Here is a 17,189-nt window from a genome sequence, read left to right on the forward strand (position 1 = left end):
AACAAGAGTTTGCAGCTCATTCATCACTGTTTAGGGGAAATGCCATACTTCAGGCCTTGTATGCAGAAGGTCGCAGTTTCAGTCCCCAGCATCTCCTGTTAGGGTTGGGGTGGGGGGGTGTCTCCTGCCTGAAACCCTGGAGAGCCACTGCCAATCATTGTAGACCACACTGAGCTAGATAGACCAGTGGTTTGGCTCAGTATAAGGAAGCTTCCTAAGTTCCTACAGCAAAACATTAAAACTGAACTAAGGTTTTTTTTTATGGAAACGAGGCTCTAGCTTGAAGGGGGAAAAGTTCTGGCAATTCACAACTGCACAAATCAAGTTTGCCCCATTGCTCTTCTGTTCAAGACCCCAGCAGCTTTGAAGAGTTCCTTTGAAGGGACTGGGAGTGAGTCTCAAGACTTAAGAGGAGAGCGATCTATGTGGGGAAAGCAAGTTGACACATGGGGCTGCTTTCAAGGAAGAAAAAAGGATCTGTACAGAATTTTGAAACTCTTTTGAAGTACCCTCAGATAACGCTGAAGATGTCAGACCAGGGAGGTCGATGCAATCTTGGGTTATTTGTTTAATGGAATCTTAACATCTAAATCAGCAATGGCCACAGTCCAGTACAAAGTTATGTTTCTATAACCTCATTGAATTCAAAAGACATAAGAATGCCTAATTCTGTGCTAGATTGTGCCCAGTTACTTTGGTGCAAACCTGGCAGTGTTTACATCAGTTAAGGCTCACCCTCCCCATAGCAAATAGGGATTTTCCTCAGCACCACAGCTAGATAAGGGCTAAATTTCCCTCTGCACATCAGCTTTTATACCATCATTTTGTAGTAACTGGTAATTATGAAGTTAAATACTGTCTCTTGATGTTATTGTCTCTTAGTTGGAACCAAGACTTCTTGTGGTTACTTTCATTTCCTTTGTAGTTAAATAAATTGCACCACAAGTCTCTGTTGGTTTCTCATCCAGACGAAAGTCTAATTCCGTAAAAACCGCCTTGGGAGCTTTTCAGCTCTGTGTGGAACAGCAGGCTACATATAACTATCACAGATAGTACTCAGTGCTAGTCCTACTCAGAGTAGACTCATTAGCATTAATGGAGATCATAGAACTGTAGAGTTGGAAGTGACCATGAGGGTCATCTAGTCCAACCCCTGCTAATATTTTGCCCAATGTGGGGCTCAAACCCATGGGCCTCAGTTTAAGAGTCTCTTGCTCTACTGACTGAGCTACCCCAGCAGGATAGCAAACTTTGGTTAATTAATTTCAATGGTTCTAATCTGAGTATGATTTAGTTGAAAACTATACCATAAATCTATGTGCATATAGACATTCAGTACATTCACTGTTGACGTTATGCATCTGATGAAGAAGTGTGCTTTTTGCCAAAGAAAGCTCATGCCACAGGGCTAGCTGTTGCTGTTGCTGCTGCAACCAACTAACACAACTACTGTTCTAGAATGTGTTCCTGAATTCTTTCTGGAATGCTTAGAAAAGGGAGGGGGTGCTGCATACAAATGTTTCATGGCTGGAAGCTGCTGACATCTAGAATCAGGCAAGTAAAACTGACACATAAAGACCTGATCAGAGGCAAACTCCAGCACTGGGTAAAGCTGGTGTTTGTATGGAGGGAGAGCATTTTCTCTCTCTCTCCGGCATTCACTCATGTGCCTGCCTGGCCTGCAGCTGTGAGCCAAGGTAAAAGAGTATGTCATTCTATATTTCTGCCTGCAAAATGTATCTCTCTGATCTGCCTGTCTAATCTAACAGCATCCCTGAAGCACCACCGCTCTTCTTAACAGCAGTAAACGCTGTTGCAAAACACAAAGTGGTGGAACAGGAGGGCTGTGTCTTTTTTCTTCATGGAACGGTTTAAAGCTATGAAAAACCTCTCTTTCATGCACCCGCGATGAATAAACAGAGTGGCCCTTAGTTCATCCAAGTGAATAGCTTGGAGTCATGGAGGATAAGGCTAGGCACGATGGCTATGTTGTGCCTCCGCGGTAGGTGGCAACAATGCTTCTGAATACCAGTTGCTGAAAACTGCAGGAGGGGAGAGTGCTGTTGTGCTTGGGTCCTACTTGAGCTTTTCCCACAAGCATCAGGTTGGCCACCGTGAGAATAGGATGCTGGACTAGGTGGGCCACTGGCCTGATCCAGCAGGCTCTTCTTGTGTACTTAAGAAGGGGCAGAGCTCCATCATAGGACTGTACACCCATGTACAGCCCATGTCTTCAGCGCCTACCTTCTTTGACCTTCTGATCACAGGAATGCAGGAACAGCAGAGCACAGCATTCCTCTGGAACAGGTCCTGGTGCAGTGGACTCACAGTTGCTATTGTGAGCACCTCAATAGTAGCAGAGCAGTGGGAGCAAAACAGTGGAGGTTTTGTTGCTTACCTAATTCCCCCCCCCTACTGATTAAACAAATAAAAGAACATAACAAACATGTACAGGAGAGTCAGCTCTCTCATACTGCCATCCTGTCTCTAGACAGATCAAAAGAAAACAGGCACAATGCTAGGGACGGAAGTCTGGAAGAGTGGTTTCCACTCCCTCCTTTCTCTGAGACAGAGAGTAAAACAGGCATGATCTGGTGATCTTTGCAATGGGAGGGATGAAAATACTGACACATAGATCACATGTTTTGCAAGCAGAGTAGTCCCAGGTTTAGTTCCAGTGTCAAAAGGTCTCAAGCAGCAAGCCTGGGAAACAGCCCTTTTGACAATCCTGCTGGTAAAAGCGGGCAATGCCGGGCTTCATGGGCTAGTGAAATGACAGCACTGCGCGAGCTGGTCAGACTCAGTATCATGCAGCTCTGTGCATTCATATCCTTGGCAGGTTGACTATTAAACCCATGTTTCCAAGCTGTTTACTCTGATGAACTAAGCTGTATGAATGGGTAAAAATGAAACAGTATTGCACAGCACATCTGAACCGCTAAATAAGCACTGGGAATTGGCTTGGGCTGTTGACCACCCATGGGAGCAGTGGCAGAAGCTAGTGAAAAAACCATAGGAATGTTGTCACCACTTCTAAAATAAACTCATGTCAAGTTTTATATAAGCTTATATAGTCGGATTTTGGAATTGATTTACAGTCATACCTCATGTTACGTTAGCTTCATGATATGTTTTTTCAGGTTGTGTCCCACGGTGACCTGGAAGTACCGGAAAGGGTTACTTCTGGGTTTTCACTGCTTGCACATCTGCACAAGCGCCAAATCGCACCGCGCACCTGCGCAGATATGGCGCTTCAGGTTGCGGGCTTTTCATGTTGCAAACGGGCCTCCGGAATGGATCCCATTCGCAACCAGAGGTACCACTGTACTTGTTTGACTTATTTTATTGTAATGGCCAGGTAAGCAAATGTATAAATAAATAGTCATGCATTTCATGCTCCCCAAATCTAGTGCAGAGCCTTTGTTCTTGGAACAGCTCCAGCAGAAGTCTAGGATGGGGAATCTGTGGCCTCCAGATGGTGGTGACATTCCCTGGCCAGTAGTCAGCAATGATGGGAAGTGTTCAGCAACATCTAGAGAGCCACAGGTTCCCTATCCCTGCTCTAAGTAGAATCAGCCTAGCTCTGTGTGTGGCAGCTATGTTTCTTAAGTGTAGGGGAGTCCTAGAACATGTCATTGACACCCACTCATTGTGGACATGCTGATGTATCACTAGTGGCGTGCTTAGACATTTCCGTGGGATGCAAATAATGCAAAATAGATCCCATTATAATGGCAACTCCTGCCGAGTTGTCTGAGACAAACAACAACAACGGGGAGTCAATTAATTTGGCTAGATAATCACTGTACTGTCTTCTCTTATGTCCAGTGAACTGGAAAAGCAGAGATGGCCTTTATGAACTCATGCACTCACTCGTTCGGTTTGTGATACGGAATGGGAGATTTTCATCATATTCTCAGACTTTCCATTCCACCCTCCACCCCCACCCCCGTTTTTGCAGCCTCTCCCTGGTGGTAGATGTGTTAATGCTAGCAAAGTGTGGTGGAGAGACAAAGGGTATGGTTTGTAGTGCTAATGCTTTCCATCCTGATTGACTACAAAGTCATGATTCCTGCTGAATGACAATATGCTTCCTTCATGCCGATCTCGCTTTGCTGCTCCTGTGTGCTCGGGAGGTAGCGTGTGCTCCACATTCCAATTTGCTGCCACCCTGAAATGCCATTATCTCCACATGAAATGGCAATATAATGATGTGGAAATGTAGAATTCAGGAATACAAATCTGCCATGAGCAGTGAGTGATATTAGAATGATTGAGTTCCATCTTTAGCAGGTTTCCTTTTCACATGCAGTTGCTAGGTCATACAATAACAGGGCTGACTAAAAGGGAACTTAAAGTTCATCTACTCCAGCCCATTTTACTGAGACACAGTTATAAAAATGCTATAGGTAGCAAGAATAATCTGGGTTTCATTCAGTTGAATATATTTCATTCAGATCTATCCGCAGTATAATTTAACAAAACTTGATCACAGACTTGGAATTTAAACTCTTTGCTTCCCAGTCTTCTATGTGTGGCTACTCAAGGCTGCCTTGTCCCTCCATGACATCAGAGCAACCAGACCAATAGCAATATCTCGATGGGCAGGGAGCCTGGGGCCCACCAGATGCTGTTGGACTCCCAACTCTCACCAGCCCCAGCTAGCATGGCCAATGGTCAGAGATCCTTGGAGCTGTAGTTCATCAGCATAGAGGGGTTAGAAGTATATTAATTTGCTAGCTGAAGTCTGGGCAATGGTTTTTACCGGTAGACAAGGATAGGTATAAAGAACAGCTTCAGGCATTGGGTAGCAGCAGCCAGTGTTTCCAATAGAATGGTTTTCACCAGCTGCAGGTCCAGCTGCCCCTTTCATCATAGTTTCAGTCTCAACAATGTACATTCAGTGGTACCTCGAGTTAAGTACTTAATTCGTTCTGGAGGTCTGTTCTTAACCTGAAACTGTTCTTAACCTGAAGCACCACTTTAGTTAATGGGGCCTGCTGCTGCTGCCGCGCCACCGGAGCATGATTTCTGTACTCATCCTGAAGCAAAGTTCTTAACCTGAAGCATTATTTCTGGGTTAGCAGAGTCTGTAACCTGAAGCGTATGTAACCTGAAGCGTATGTAACCCGAGGTACCACTGTACACTGTTTTTTTTTTAATAAAAAAAATGGCCAGTATGATTGAGACTATAATACTACAAAGTATTTGCACCATGCTCTTGCTAAACATACTCGGAGCACTCATACACTGCATCCCAATAATTCTTGTCATAATCCTTTAAGATACAGGCCGGCTCTGTTGTCTGCCCATTGCAAGTGGGGTTTGAGGATAAGAGGCAATAATTTGCATAAGGCCAAAAATGAGGTGACGTTGGAACCACAGGCTGCTAGCTCATGGCTCCTGTTCTGATTCTGAATTGCCATGCTAGAGATCAAAGCCAACAGTTGTGGGGAAACCAGGTAAGAAAAAAGGACAGAGGCTGCGTCTAAATCCTTTGTCCAGGACAGCAAAGTATAAGACCGCCATCTTCCAAAATCCATAAACAGTTATTGACTGATTGGCTGTATTTCTAGTCCACACTTTTCACTAAGGAGCCCAGGGTAGAATAGAACATGGTCAAAAGGATAATCAACTAGCAGTCTCGTACCAAGCATTGCTTAGGAATTCTAAGCAACCAAAAAAGCAGTGCAATTTTGAAAGCTTCTATATGCTGTCTTTTGATTCCAAATGGTGTCCAGTTGTATCCAAACATAGCTGAAAACCTGCTACTTGATCTCATAAACCATAATGCAAAATGTGGTGATGATAGCTTAAGAGGTGTCCGAAAGCATAGTAAATGGACAAAACACTTTCCAAAATATGGGTATAGGTTATTATATAAACCAATACAAATATTTTAAAACAAAATAATAGCAGTTAAAACAATTTCTAGTATTGAGGCGTGCCAAGACATCAAACCCTCAACCACGCTGCTGCAAAGGCCTTGACAAACAAGTGCATCTTCAGTTGATGTCAAAAATTCAGGTAGGTAGCCTGACGCAGTCAAAATAAAAATAATTTAAAAATAAAAAAATTGTTCAGTAGCACCTTATAGACCAACTAAGTTTGTTCTGGTATAAGCTTTCGTATTCATGCACACTTCTTCAGATACACTGAAGCAGAACTCACCAGACCCTTCTACGTAGTGGGAGGGTGGGCTGGGGTATTTCTCAGAAGGGTAGTAGCAGGTGGGTGATTGGCTCAATGTGTATGGCAAACAGTAGCTTCTTGGAGAAAGTGTGGCATAGTTTCTTTGCATATTCAGTGGGATAAGTGGATTGTAGAGGGTTCTTAATTCTAAGACCCATTTACCATACCCATTGAGCCAAGCACACACGAATACACACGGAAGCTTATACCCAGAACAAACTTAGTTGGTCTATAAGGTGCTACTGGACTCCCCCCCCCCAACTGATGTCAAAAAGATAATGATGTGCAGGACAAACACAGCATTATGGGGAGGGGATCCCACAGTCAGGGTGCCACCACAGAGAAGTACCTACTCCACCTGACTGGGCCATGTTAGTGTCAGAGTTAAGCTTGTTATGAGTCTTTACAGATCTCCTTATTTCTGCTTCTAAAATTTCTCTCAGAAACACTTCTTCAGCTCTAAAAGGACATGCAGAAAATACAGTTTCTCTCCAGGCTTGCTTTGTTTACTTAAGAAAAGATGTGTTGCTCTTGGGGGTGGGGTGGAGAGTAACACATCCCAAACAAAAGTGTCTCCTGTGTGTTACATCTTAGAAATGAGGAACTGGTCTGAAGAAGCACTTCAGTAACTCCTGTATGTAAACAGATTTTGCAAATATCATCTATATCGTCAAGCATAATATAATGATACCATGTGATTTATTATTCTATTTAGTCAGTGTATGAGTACTCCCCCCCCCCCCCGTTCCCTTTTGGTTTGCCTGGCCCCAGACAGCCTGTTTTGTATTGTTTCTTTTATACTTAGCTGTTACATATTTATTCCATGTTGACTTTGTACATTTAATGAGCTTGTTTCCTTTGGAGACGGCGTAATTGGTTGGAGGTATTGAGGAGAAAGTGCTGTGTGGGACTAGGGAGAGAAAAAACATGACTTCTCCAGGCAGCCAGAGAACAGGCGGTGTGTAGAAAATCAAGCTGGTGCTCTGGATGCTTGACTGACTGGTGGAATCACTTAATGGAAGAGCAGAACTTATATGTACGCCGCTGGGGAATAGCAGGTACAGGGACAATGTGGGAAGATGGTACAGAGTTGACAATCAGCTCATTTCTCATTCTTCCATTGCTTTTCAATAGGAATTTTCATTTTTAGTCTAAGGGCAGAACTAAGGACACAGAGCTCCTACCAAAACTGGAAGTTCTGTGTGAGGTTGGCCTCTACCCCTGCATAGCTCAGAGCATCTGTTCTGCAAGCAGAAGGTCTCTGGTTCAATCCCCAGCATCCCCCGGCAGAGAACCCTGGGGATCCACTGGCAGTCAGTACAGCCAATACAGAACTAGATGGACTAATGGTCTTACTTGGTATCAGGCAGATACTCCCATCATGTCTAGAGTGTGATAAATCTTGTGCTTGGGTATCATTGTGATGTATGCTTTCCCAGGCTTGTCAGTGAAAGCCACAGTTGGAGGCCCTAAACAGAAGGCATAATAAATCATACCCTCCGACATACCACAGAGGAAAATCAAGATGCATGCCTTTCAGGGCTCTTGCAGGAGCATAGTCCCCCCCACACAGGCATCTTGGGGGACCATGCTCTTGCAGGAGCCAAAACAGGTTATCCCAGGATCCAACCAGAAGCTGAGATGGCTTCTGTAAATCTGGGGTATCCTGCTCAAAGCAGGACAGCTGAGTGGTATGCTAAATGACTTGGGGCCCAGTATTTAAAGAAACACTAGCTTTCCCAGATCCTTAAATCAGGGGTTGAGTCCCTTCTCATTGTCCCACCACTGGGAAAATACATTGGGTGGCAAAGCCTTCTCAGTGGTGTCCTGGTTGTGGAATTCCCTCTCCCTGCATATATGTCTATTGCTGACATTTTTGGTGCAAAAAAACCCCATTTGTTTGCTTCTTCATTTATGGGATGTTAGCTGCCATTGCAATTGGGAGCTACAACAACAAAAAATTGTTGTTTTTTACCTTGTTGTCACCCACCTTGGAATCATTTGATGATGGACTGGCTAAATATATGTATTTACTAATAAATAAGTACTGGAAGCTACATCCAAGGACCTACGACAATAGTAGTGTTTCTTAATATTGCCCCAAACCATGGTTTGAAGGCACAAGGTACAGCAACCTTCCTGAAGCAGAAGCAGATTTAGATCTGGTCAGTGCCAGGATGGGAGACCTCTTCTGTGGAATCCCTACATGCATAATCTTGAGTTCCATCATGGAAAAAAAGTGGGGTGTAAATTAGGCAAATAAATAAATATGCTTCTGTATTGCAGGGAACTTCTGACAGGGGTATCTATTCATCTTTTTTTTACACTGAAAATGGTGGTGGAGAATATCTACCCTCGCTCAGCCTGATCAGCTTTCAGAGGGTATCATTTTTACCTTTTCTTGGAGCACTAGAAGTGAAATTTCAGCATTTGCTTTCCTTTTTCTTCTCCCCCAACCAGGTCAAATATGGAAACTATGCCTTTGTGTGGGATGCAGCAGTGTTGGAATACGTTGCTCTGAATGATCCAGATTGTTCCTTCTACACTATTGGAAACACTATTGCGGATCGAGGCTATGGAATTGCCCTTCAACATGGGAGCCCTTACAGAGACGTATTCTCACAAAGGTAAATTGTGTGGGTGGGTGGAATCTGTGATACGCCCATCTTCTTCTTTTTACTGGAAGAGACATGAGGTTAGGCATGAAATTGTGTGTTGTCATGTCTGGCTTTATTTCAGGAGTTTCTGTAAAAAGTGAGGGGAGGGGAGACAGAAGCAGTGCGATTACGTTAGAACTGGGGCTGCATTGCAGAGGTCAGTAACCCTGAAGCTGGCTGATATTACACATCTGGGAAGCAGATCATAACAGCTGCATATAGTCATATTCAGAGACAGGGTTCCTTTTCCTTTTCTCTAGAATGAAATGATTTGTTTTAAGTCATTCTGGTCCAGACTTAGTAGTTGATGTCACTTAGTATGCTGTCTTAATACAGCAAATGCTTTAGAGCTGATGTGGATCATATTCTGTCCTACCAGTTTGTTTTGTTTTTTTTTAAGTAATAACCTACCTGGGTGTTTGAAGAAAACAAAAGAAGTAGCTTGGCTAAATAACATCCACTTTGGAATAACATGGAGGGACCAACAAATTAAGTAAATGGTGGAGAGTTGGCCACACAAGGCTCACTTCAAATTCCAGATATGACTTCCCTAGAGAAAGTAAAGGGTTTTTTTTTTGGGGGGGGGAGGTTGCAGCAGGGAGTCTTCTGATGATCTCTAAAAACAACAACACAGTCAGTGTAGGGCATACAACTGCAAATGAAGATGCACATGAATATTGGTAACAGGACTTCCTTCCGTAGAGAGGTTGTATTTCACTTTTGGAACCCATTGGAGAAAGCATAGAACCAAGGGGATTATTGCAATACTGAACTCACTGTTGGTCACTTCTAGTTTTATGGGTATCTTCAGAAAGAAGACACTCACCATCTTCATTAACTTCTTGCAATTATAAATTTAGGAAGCCAGATTTTGAATGCAGTTCGGCTCTTATCCATTTTCACACCTTAGCACTAAGCTACAGAATAGATTTGTAGCTGTCGTATCTACTTAGATGTTGCCAGCTATTGAGGCTTCTTAAAATCTCATTGTAATAACAGGCAAAAAACGTGGATAAAGTAATACTCCACCTGAAATATACAACACATTGTTTTCATAGAAATCTGATCATGTTCACTCTATGGTCAAGGAGGTGCCAGGTTTGAGCTTCCGTCCCTCCTGGCAAGGTGTTATCTGCTGCACCCCCTTTTGGTGGGTTTGCCCTACCCCCATCTGTGGCTCTCTGAACGTGGGCAACCAGGTGGCAGCTCATCCTGCAAAGCTGACCATTCTGTTAAGTTCCCACAATGACTTGGCACAACACTCCATTGGGTTCTCTAGAGCTCAGTGGCGAATTTCTCATGGCAGGCAGCTTCCCAAACCCAGCTGCCATCAGAGGAAGTGGGCAGGCAGGAGTGCCAAAGCAGGCATCAGCACCAGTGGACCCTGGCAGGTACATGAAGGTATCAGGTGGTGCCTGTGGTCAGGGTTCAGAATTGCCATGCCTGTGCTTTGGTATTAGGTTATATTTTTTAGACCTTCTGCTTCTTCTTAAGGTATGCATTCTCTGAAGAACTTCCAGGTGCAGTTCAAAGGCTCTGAGAGGCCCCCTAACTTCACATTGTCCAAGTGAATCTCATTCAAATTTGTGGAGCTACAAATACTATGTTCTGACAGAATCACTGGTCCTATTTCCCCCAGTCATGTTTGGAAATACCTTTATATTTTAATATGGCTTTTTCCATATCCACACAAAACTGTTGCTAAATGTAAGCCCAGTGTGGAGGAATAAATGGGCTATCCCAACCACTGAAGTAAGCTTGAGTAAAGTTCTGACTGAAGAGTTCTGCTATTATATCTCTGCTTTCTCTTGTCCTTGTCTTGTTGGGTTTTGGGTTTACAACATCCAGCAGAATTATATATTTGCTTTGCTGAGTTTTCTTTTGCACTGCCTTCATAATGGTTGTGCCTCATTATGTCAAAATGAATATACCTCATTCTGGCTACAGCCTCTATTTGTATTCACTCTTCTGTGTGCATTCGTCAGAGCTTTGTGCAGCTCTGTCAGACAGCTAGGCAAGAAATAATCAGCACTTCAGCTGTAAGCATCATTCATAGGGTTTGATTTAAATTACGCCTTGCAGAAATGCTTGTGTGCTTGCTCATGAGTCTTTCTGAACAATGGTTATTTTGACTGTGAAGTTTTAAAAGTTTTCATTTAATCCACAGTGGCTCAGTTCACACATCCTGACAAAACATGGTTTGGTGGGATATCTGAATTGACAAAGCACAGTTTAAGATTAGCTTGCAAACCAGAATCAGAAACTGTGATGTGGAAGTATAGAAGCAGCTCCATGCCATGATTATACATTTTTGAAACTCAAATCATGGTTTGGGTTACAATAAACAATAATATTATGCAAGCCATGGTTTGTCATTGTTTCTGAACTGAGCCTTCATAAAGATGAGCATTGGGTAATGAATGGAAAATAGAAAATTCAGACAACGGCAGACTTTGTGCATACAGAAAGATCTAAGGGGTTGAATGTATTTTCAAAGACGGTAGATTACTGACTGCCCTAACAGATTGGTACAATCTTCCTTCTGAGTACAACAAAAGAGATAAATTCAACATAGAATCACCATTGTCCAGGCTTTGATTATCCAGAACTCTTTATTATCTGAATTCATGTCTGTTTATACCCTGCCCTTAGATGTGTGCCTTAGCATATCTTCTGCAAAGCCAGATTAACATTTTTGTAATGTCTTCCTCACTTCAGGCATCAGAACACCCCATACTAAGCAATCATTTGTCTTGGCATTAAGGCTGTACAGTAAGTCACTATGAGTCACATAGACTATGCCTGCCTATCTGCTGTGCTGAATAGTGTGGATGTCTCCGGGCCCACTCAGTTTAAATTAGGCTGTACTTTATTTGGTTTTGTTAACATTAATTTCTACAAAATTCATTAAAAACAAGCAAAAGGCATATATTGCTCGGTAAAAGGGACCCCTGACCATTAGGTCCAATTGTGGCTGACTCTGGGGTTGCGGCGCTCATCTCGCTTTATTGGCCGAGGGAGCCGGCGTGTAGCTTCTGGGTCATGTGGCCAGCATGACTAAGCTGCTTCTGGCGAACCAGAGCAGTGCACGGAAACGCCGTTTACCTACCTGCCGGAGCAGTACCTATTTATCTACTTGCACTTTGACATGCTCATGTTCTGACATAATTTTAAGACTTCTCACCTGTTACTAATATTCCCAGGCATAGTTGTCAACTTTCCCCCTTTTTAAAAGGAAATTCCCTTATTCCGAATAGGATTCCTCACAAAAAAGGGGAAAGTTGACAGCTATGTTCCCAAGCTGTCCTGTCCCAAGACTCTTGCATATGAAACAGCCAGTTCTCCTTACCAATCACAGTTCTAATGTTGTTCTGCTACAGAGAAAATAAATGTTATGGGGGCAGATAGTTGCAAGCAAAGTGACCCTCTTCAGGGGCTTCGTGTGTGACCTTCTAAGAAGTTCTAGCTAGAAGGACTCCATTACTATGAAACATTTGTGTAATTTTGCCAGGATGATTAACACATTCAGGGCTCTAACCAGGTATGCCTTGGGCAGAAATCCCAGTCATACTGAAGGAAAACCCATTCCCAAAATCTTAGAGTCAAAAATCACCAATTTGGAGATCACCCAGCCTAACCTTGAATCACATAATGATATTTACATATGATGGTTCCTACAACAGAGATTGGGGGTCACTTTTCCATCTGAGCAACCTTCAGGATGACATTATGGGGGGCATGTTTAAAGGCCCCCTTCCTGTGTAGCGTAGTCTGGAAAGTAATCTGGAGGTTTCCAGTTTGCACCCAGAAGGAATTGTCTTCCAGTGACAAGTTCCACACCTGGATGCACAGATGTTGGGCAGATGCCTAGATTCCCAATTAAAAAATGTTTCTGCACAGGGTCACTGATAAATGGCACCCATGTGTGCAAAACTGTACCTTTTTTGTTGGGCAAAATACACACAGGAAGAGGCTCATTCCTTTCATGTTCATGGCTCATGTTCTTTGCTTTGTTATTGTAGGCAAGACTTGTGCTTTTTACATGGGTGAGCTATTCAGAAAAAAAGGACGGTATGTTTGTGTGCCTTTTGTTTACTTGGGAGCTGGTTAAGTATGAAATATAATGTAGGAAGCCGCTTTTAATCTGGATATTTTGGATTTCCACCCAGTTAGGTTACCCTAGTGGAATGCCTCATATCTGGGTGAACAGATGTTTGCAAGATCTCTAGAGGTGAAAGAGACTGAGGAAGAGAGATTTTTGAATTAACGAGAAAATAATTAGATGATCAGTACTGAAGACTGAGTCATAAGGGGAGAAGGGCCATGGATGCAGAGAGGGCCAATAGGAACGTTGCTGATGAGAAACTAGAGAGCAGTTTTTAGCAAGCAGATGCATCAATGGCAAGTGTTCTTATGAGAGAGGTTTTTCAAAGCTCCCTTGGCACAGTTTTCCATGACTGCTCTCATGTGGGTTTTTCAAATCATCCTTCGTCTTTCTGATGGGAAAGTTGAGTTGCTGCATTCTAAGTACCAACGGAGATAAATTTGTGCTGGGTGGAATTAACAAACGCTCACATGAATATTTCAAAATTCTTAATGTGATAGGGAACCCATTTGAAATCTGATGGCGTTTCATGCATTCTCTCTCCCTCTCCACCCCTCCACCAAGATAGGGAGAAGGAGAAGAAAGGCAGTGTTTATGGACATATCGGGATTTCATATAGGTAGTCAGCTTCGCAGTGTTAAAACCTGTAGGTGGCAATGGCATGGGACTGCAGCATATACTGGAGCGACAAAGGGGTGTTAACTAACTTACACCATGCAAAGAACAGCTTTGCTGACCAGCCCAAAGCCTGAAGTGTAGATGTCTGAGGGAGGTAATGAAGGTCAAAGCAGAGTGAGATCTAGTTGGCTAAGGAAGGTTCTGAGGTCAGTTGGTAGAGCATGAGACTCTTAATCTCAGGGCTGAGGTAGCTGAGGGAAGTGGATAGAACATACAGTGGATTTAGGTGCAGGGTCCTCGTTGCAAAGGGAAAAGGGACAAAGAGTTGAAGAAGGGACAAATAAAAGAGAACACCTGGGCTAGAAGAACACCTTTCAGTGCCTTAGGAATAATGAGTGTATATTGTTGACATGAGGTAGGGCCTATGCACTGCAGACTGGTCCATTAGGGAAAATGGAGCACTGCTCCATCAATTTCAGTCTGCCTTCCTTCCAAATAATAATAATAATAATAATAATAATAATAATAATAATAATAATAATTTATTTGTACCCCGCCCATCTGGCTGGGTTTTCCCAGCCACTCTGGCCGGCTTCCAACAAAGATTAAAAATACATTAAAATGTCACACATTAAAAACTTCCCTGAACTGGGCTGCCTTCTGATGTCTTCTAAATGTCAGGTAGTTGTTTATCTCTTTGACATTTGATGGGAGGGCGTTCCACAGGGTGGGTGCCACTACTGAGAAGGCCCTCTGCCTGGTTCCCTGTAGCTTTGCTTCTCGCAGTGAGGGAACCGCCAGAAGGCCCTCGATGCTGGACCTTAGTGTCCAGGCAGAATGATGGGGGTGGAGACTCTCCTTCAGGTATACTGGGCCAAGGCTGGTTAGGGCTTTAAAGGTCAACACTTTGAATTGTGCTCAGAAACGTACTGGGAGCCAATGTAGGTCTTTCAGGACGAGTGTTATATGGTCTCGGCGGCCGCCCCCCGTCACCAGTCTAGCTGCCGCATTCTGGATGGTACTGCCTACCAGCTTCTTCCTCTTCAGTTTCAGTGTTGCCTTTGTATATCTCAGGAAGGAATAGGATGGGGGCAAAGCTAGAAATAGTTGGCTGTGCCTGCCATTGGCTCTGTCATTGCCTACTGCTTATCCCCCTGCTTTTCATCCTGCCAGTCCCAATGAGCGTCAGCCACCACTGGACCTATGGTAGGTAACACATTGTAAAGCTTAGTGAAAAGAGAGCCCTGGAAGTTAGGGTGGGAAGCGAAAGGGGCTTCTGAGATAGCATGGCTAAAGAAAGGAAGATAGAAAAGGCAACAGGTTTGGAAGAAAATATGGTGAGAGTATTTCAGCAATGGAACCAATGGACAACGGAACCAATAACCTAGCAAGATTATGAACTTCCCCTTACATTAGGTCTTCAGTCACCCAATGGGGATTGCCATTTTTGGAGTTCCTGTACTGAGCAAGGGGTTTGACTAAATGACCTGCAAAGCTAGTGTTCTGTGATGAAAGAAGGGAAAAGCAGAGGAACCTGAGTGAGGAAGTAAAGGCAGCAGCTGCTACTGTCTGACTGAGAAAGCCAAATTAGTAAGGACTATCTTAAGCATTGTAGGTTGAGTGGTTGGAGGGAAGGACCAGCTGCCTTATTAGGGGCTATGGAAAAACATATGTTTTTTGCATGTATCTCTTGGACGTGGGTGGCGCTTAGGACTTGCCAATCAGAAGGTCGGCGGTTCAAATCCCCGCGATGGGGTGAGCTCCCATTCCTCGGTCCCTGCTCCTGCCAACCTAGCAGTTCGAAAGCACGCCAAAGTGCAAGTAGATAAATTGGTACCGCTCCGGCGGGAAGGTAAATGGCATTTCCGTGCACTGCTCTGGTTTGCCAGAAGTGGCTTAGTCATGCCGGCTCCCTTGGCCAAAAAAGCGAGATGAGCGCCGCAACCCCAGAGTCGGCCACGACTGGACCTAATGGTGAGGGGTCCCTTTACCTTTACCTTGATCTGAGCCTTAGAAGATTTGGCCACTCTTGTCCCAAACTATGGTGGCCTTGATTGTCCTAGCCATACCTCTTTGTGTTAAAGATTCAGTTAGTCTGCAAATAAATATTTATGGTTTTTCAAGTGTGTATCAGCATTTTGGGGGTTACGAAACAAGCACAATAATATGTATTGACAACACAATGGGAACAATTTACAACTTTGGTTATAGGTTTTAAATCATTTTAACCAGTATCATTTACTTTCTTACCACACTTTACGGAGAGTGAGTTTGCTCTCATGACTTCAGTCCAGGATAAAGAGCTGATGGTATCTCTTTTCCTCTGAGGTGTCGCGGTGTTTTTGGTTTTGAGATTACTTAAGCATCATTAGGCCTTGGTTAAATTGCATTAGAATAATGGAAAGAGATGTGAAACTGGGGATAATAATTAATAAAACAAATCATACAGGGGAAGTACTTTAACTGGATAACTTTTGAGGTGCATTTTGACAAACCGTTGGCACTTCCATTTAAGAAACACCATTAGGCCTAGTACAAATTAGTCTAACTGATAGAGAAAATTAAATGTTTGATTGGGGAGAAGGGAAATGCCAGGAAGACTTTGTGACTCATTGGGAGCCTCTTAAAGAGATCAGAATAATTCACTGAGCAGGCATTTGCCATTAACTCTTTCCCAAAAGAATTTCTTTGCATCTTCTGCCTTTCTGCACAGTTTAGTCAATTACACAGAAGCACATTCTGAGTGCCCAAACGTTATCATTGTTTCACATTACGTCAGGCAGTGCCAGCAAAAAGCATCTAGCTGTTCGAGGCAGCCTGGTAAATGCCTCTCAGTGCTATGATATCCTCTACCTCCTCCCTTATTCTTGAGTTTTCCCTGCCATTGCAGTGAAACAATACTGGTAACCCTGTGATGCCTCACTCTGAGGAACAATCCTTTGTCCATAGAGCTCTTCCCCTGGCTGAGACTTTGAACAAATTGAGGCAAAATGGCTTCAGAGAGTCCCAATGCAGTGGCCCAAGAACCATATTAAAGTACTGGTTACCCATGCCATGGGCTGCATGGCACTGATGTGCATCGCCAAGTGAGTATGGCCAGCAAACACCTCTGTGTGCACACACACTCACCACACATATAAATAAATAAGTAGATACATAAACACTTGTGGGAGGATGGGTGGCTGGGCAGGAGGAGAAACTCCTACTCTTTGCTATTATGGTCGGTGAAAACTCTGGGACCCTTTTTATTGCTCTGTGTGTGCCTACCTGTCCCCTTCTGTTATGCATGTCTGCCTACCTGTATATATGTGTGTGGTGAATATGTATTTGCATGCAAGTGTGGATTGTCTGTGCCTACTATGGCTATGCAAATCAATGTCATGGCCACTCCTTGGGTTTAAAAAGGTTAGCCACCCCCGCTTTAGACAGTATTTGCAACATACACACACAAACGTAGCAAATCAGGGGCTTCCAGAATCTTTGCTCCCCATTACACCCTTGTGATGGAGAGCCTCTCACTCCACTATTCTCTTGGGAAAAGAAATGCTTTGGTTTTGTTTATTGTTAAAACTCAGTGGAAGGAAACTTTCCTTCAACCTCAGTGTTGTAATGTGGAA

General features: G+C 43.5%; 1 protein-coding gene across 7 annotated transcripts in view; it reads left to right on the forward strand.

Moving 5' to 3' along the window:
• Positions 1 to 17,189, forward strand: part of GRID2 (glutamate ionotropic receptor delta type subunit 2) — an 818,982-nt gene that overhangs the window by 710,512 nt on the left and 91,281 nt on the right. For all 7 annotated transcript variants that reach the window (XR_014515533.1, XR_014515534.1, XM_083458633.1 and 4 more), the window contains exon 14: positions 8,653 to 8,819. Coding sequence is in view for 5 of the 7 variants with exons in the window: in XM_083458633.1 (XP_083314759.1) it covers positions 8,653 to 8,819 (167 nt within the window). In the remaining 2 variants the exon portion in view is untranslated. The remainder of the gene's footprint in view (positions 1 to 8,652; positions 8,820 to 17,189) is intronic.

Source organism: Podarcis liolepis (genome assembly GCF_965112155.1).
Source record: "Podarcis liolepis genome assembly, chromosome: 9".
In the NCBI taxonomy this organism is placed as follows: Eukaryota; Metazoa; Chordata; class Lepidosauria; order Squamata; family Lacertidae; genus Podarcis; species Podarcis liolepis.